The 2045-nt window shown below is 46.7% G+C and overlaps 1 protein-coding gene across 1 annotated transcript in view; it reads left to right on the forward strand.

The window, feature by feature from the left end:
- The window catches only part of Swap70 (switching B cell complex subunit SWAP70), a 62482-nt gene that overhangs the window by 34917 nt on the left and 25520 nt on the right, over window positions 1-2045 (forward strand). The window contains exon 3 of the mRNA XM_005350991.3: window positions 397-570. Coding sequence (XP_005351048.1) covers window positions 397-570 — 174 coding nt within the window. The remainder of the gene's footprint in view (window positions 1-396; window positions 571-2045) is intronic.

A 2045-nucleotide genomic window follows, 5' to 3' on the forward strand; every position in this document is an offset into this window, starting at 1 on the left:
GGGTGGCTGGGTGGCCGGCCCCTGAAGTCCTCCTCCCTCTCTCATTCCCAGATCCTTTTTTCCGCCCAGATTTCTCCTCTGTTTATCCTCTCTGCCTGCTAGCCCCACCTGTTTCTCTCTCCTGCTTCGCTATTGGCTGTTCAGCCCCATATTAGACCATCAGGTGATTTAGACAGGCACAGTAACACAGCTTCACAGAGTTAAGCAAATACAACATAAAGTAATACTCCTTAAAATTATATTCCCCAGCACACATGGAGACACAGGAAAGAACAAGCCCTCATTTTCCCTGCTCTCTGACATCTGAATATGAGGCTATGCCCCAGGCCCAGTAGAGACCCACTGTAGTGTATGATCTTATTTCAGACTGGCTCACAAATTTTTTTTCCTTCTTAGGTCCAGGACAACTTTGACAAGATTGAATTCAATAGGATGTGTTGGACCCTCTGTGTCAAGAAAAACCTCACAAAGAATCCACTACTCATTACAGAAGAAGACGCATTTAAAGTGTGGGTCATCTTCAACTTTCTGTCTGAGGACAAGTATCCATTACTTATTGTACCGGAAGAGGTAAGGCGTGGCCTTGGGGAGTCTTTAGATGTCTGGGTACTGAGTAGGCCTGGCCAGCAAACATTTGCGTTGATTTAGTGTTGGTATTTGAGACAGTATTTTTTGGATCAGAGGCAAAAACAGGTTGAGTTTTTCAGGACATATTAAGGATTTTGGGGTAGGTCCCACCCTTGGAGATTTGCGGGGACAGTGAGGCTCCCTCTTGTAATTGCCGTGATTGCGGATGAGTCCGTCCTCATGATATCTGAAGACCGTTTGCTCAGTGCAAGGGACAACATGATTTTCAGTCCTTGTGGAAGAACCCACTGATGCTCTGTGGGAGATACATAGGATCCAGAATGTTCTCTCACTGTGTTAGGAGTAGATACTAGTCCTGTTTCAAACTCTAGAGTGCTGGCTGTTTCCTGGCCCTCCCATAGCAAATGAAGTCACCTCTTGCTGCTCGTCTGTATTGCTCCCCCAGGAATTCCAAAGTGCGGGCACCAGGAATAGGAATTAGGTCTCTGTGCTGTTTTCTGGGAACCAGGGATGCAGGAGAGGTTTGACCAGGCAAGGATCTTTATGAATCACGATGACAATTTCCTGTATGAGGTGGCTACATTCATGAAATCGTGATTATGATGTTGTTGAGTCCTGTGGCTGAACTTTTGGGTCTCAGAGTCCTCTGCAGAGCACAGCTAACTGATCTGTACTGTCGATAGGGCCTGGTTGTGGAGAAGTACAGGCAGGTTTCAGTCCTGGCCCACTAGAGGTAGCATAATGTTTTAGTTTAAAGCATGCTTTTTGAAACAGACTGATTTTTGAAACCCAACTTTACCACTTATCCACAGAGTAACAAATTAATCTCCCAGTCCGGTCTCCCCATCTTTAATATGGAGATGGTTGTTTTCCTGTGAGGCTGAGCAGGTTGACATACGAAGCATTTGACGTGGTGCCATGATCCGTGCTCACTAAAGAGATGTATTCGTGTGTTTTGGTAGCTAATGACTGTATGACAACCTGATGAGCAAGTGGGTATCTAGAGAGGGTGTGGCATGTCTGGTGGTGTAGGAAAATACACAGCTGGAGCTTGAGAGGCCAGGGCTGGGGAGAGACTGGAGAAAGCAGGAGGGGAGAGGGAGGGTGTTAGGGCAGGGGCAGGGATCATAGTTGGAGTTGTAAGAGCCAAGGAACCTTGGGGCTGTTTCTCTGGTAGCAGGAGGAAGTAGAATTGGTAAAGGAAGTAGAACTGGGCAGATAAGAGGAGATGCATGAGTATCTCAAATTGCAGAAAAACCAGATAGTGGTAAGAAGGGGCCCCTGGATTTAATAATAGGTAGTTTTTTTTGTTTTGTTTTGTTTTTTGGTTTTTCGAGACAGGGTTTCTCTGTGGTTTTGGATCCTGTCCTGGAACTAGCTCTTGAGACCAGGCTGGTCTCGAACTCACAGAGATCCGCCTGCCTCTGCCTCCCGAGTGCTGGGATTAAAGGCGTGCG

The sequence above is a fragment of the Microtus ochrogaster genome, chromosome 8 (genome assembly GCF_000317375.1).
Source record: "Microtus ochrogaster isolate Prairie Vole_2 chromosome 8, MicOch1.0, whole genome shotgun sequence".
Classification (NCBI taxonomy): domain Eukaryota; kingdom Metazoa; phylum Chordata; class Mammalia; order Rodentia; family Cricetidae; genus Microtus; species Microtus ochrogaster.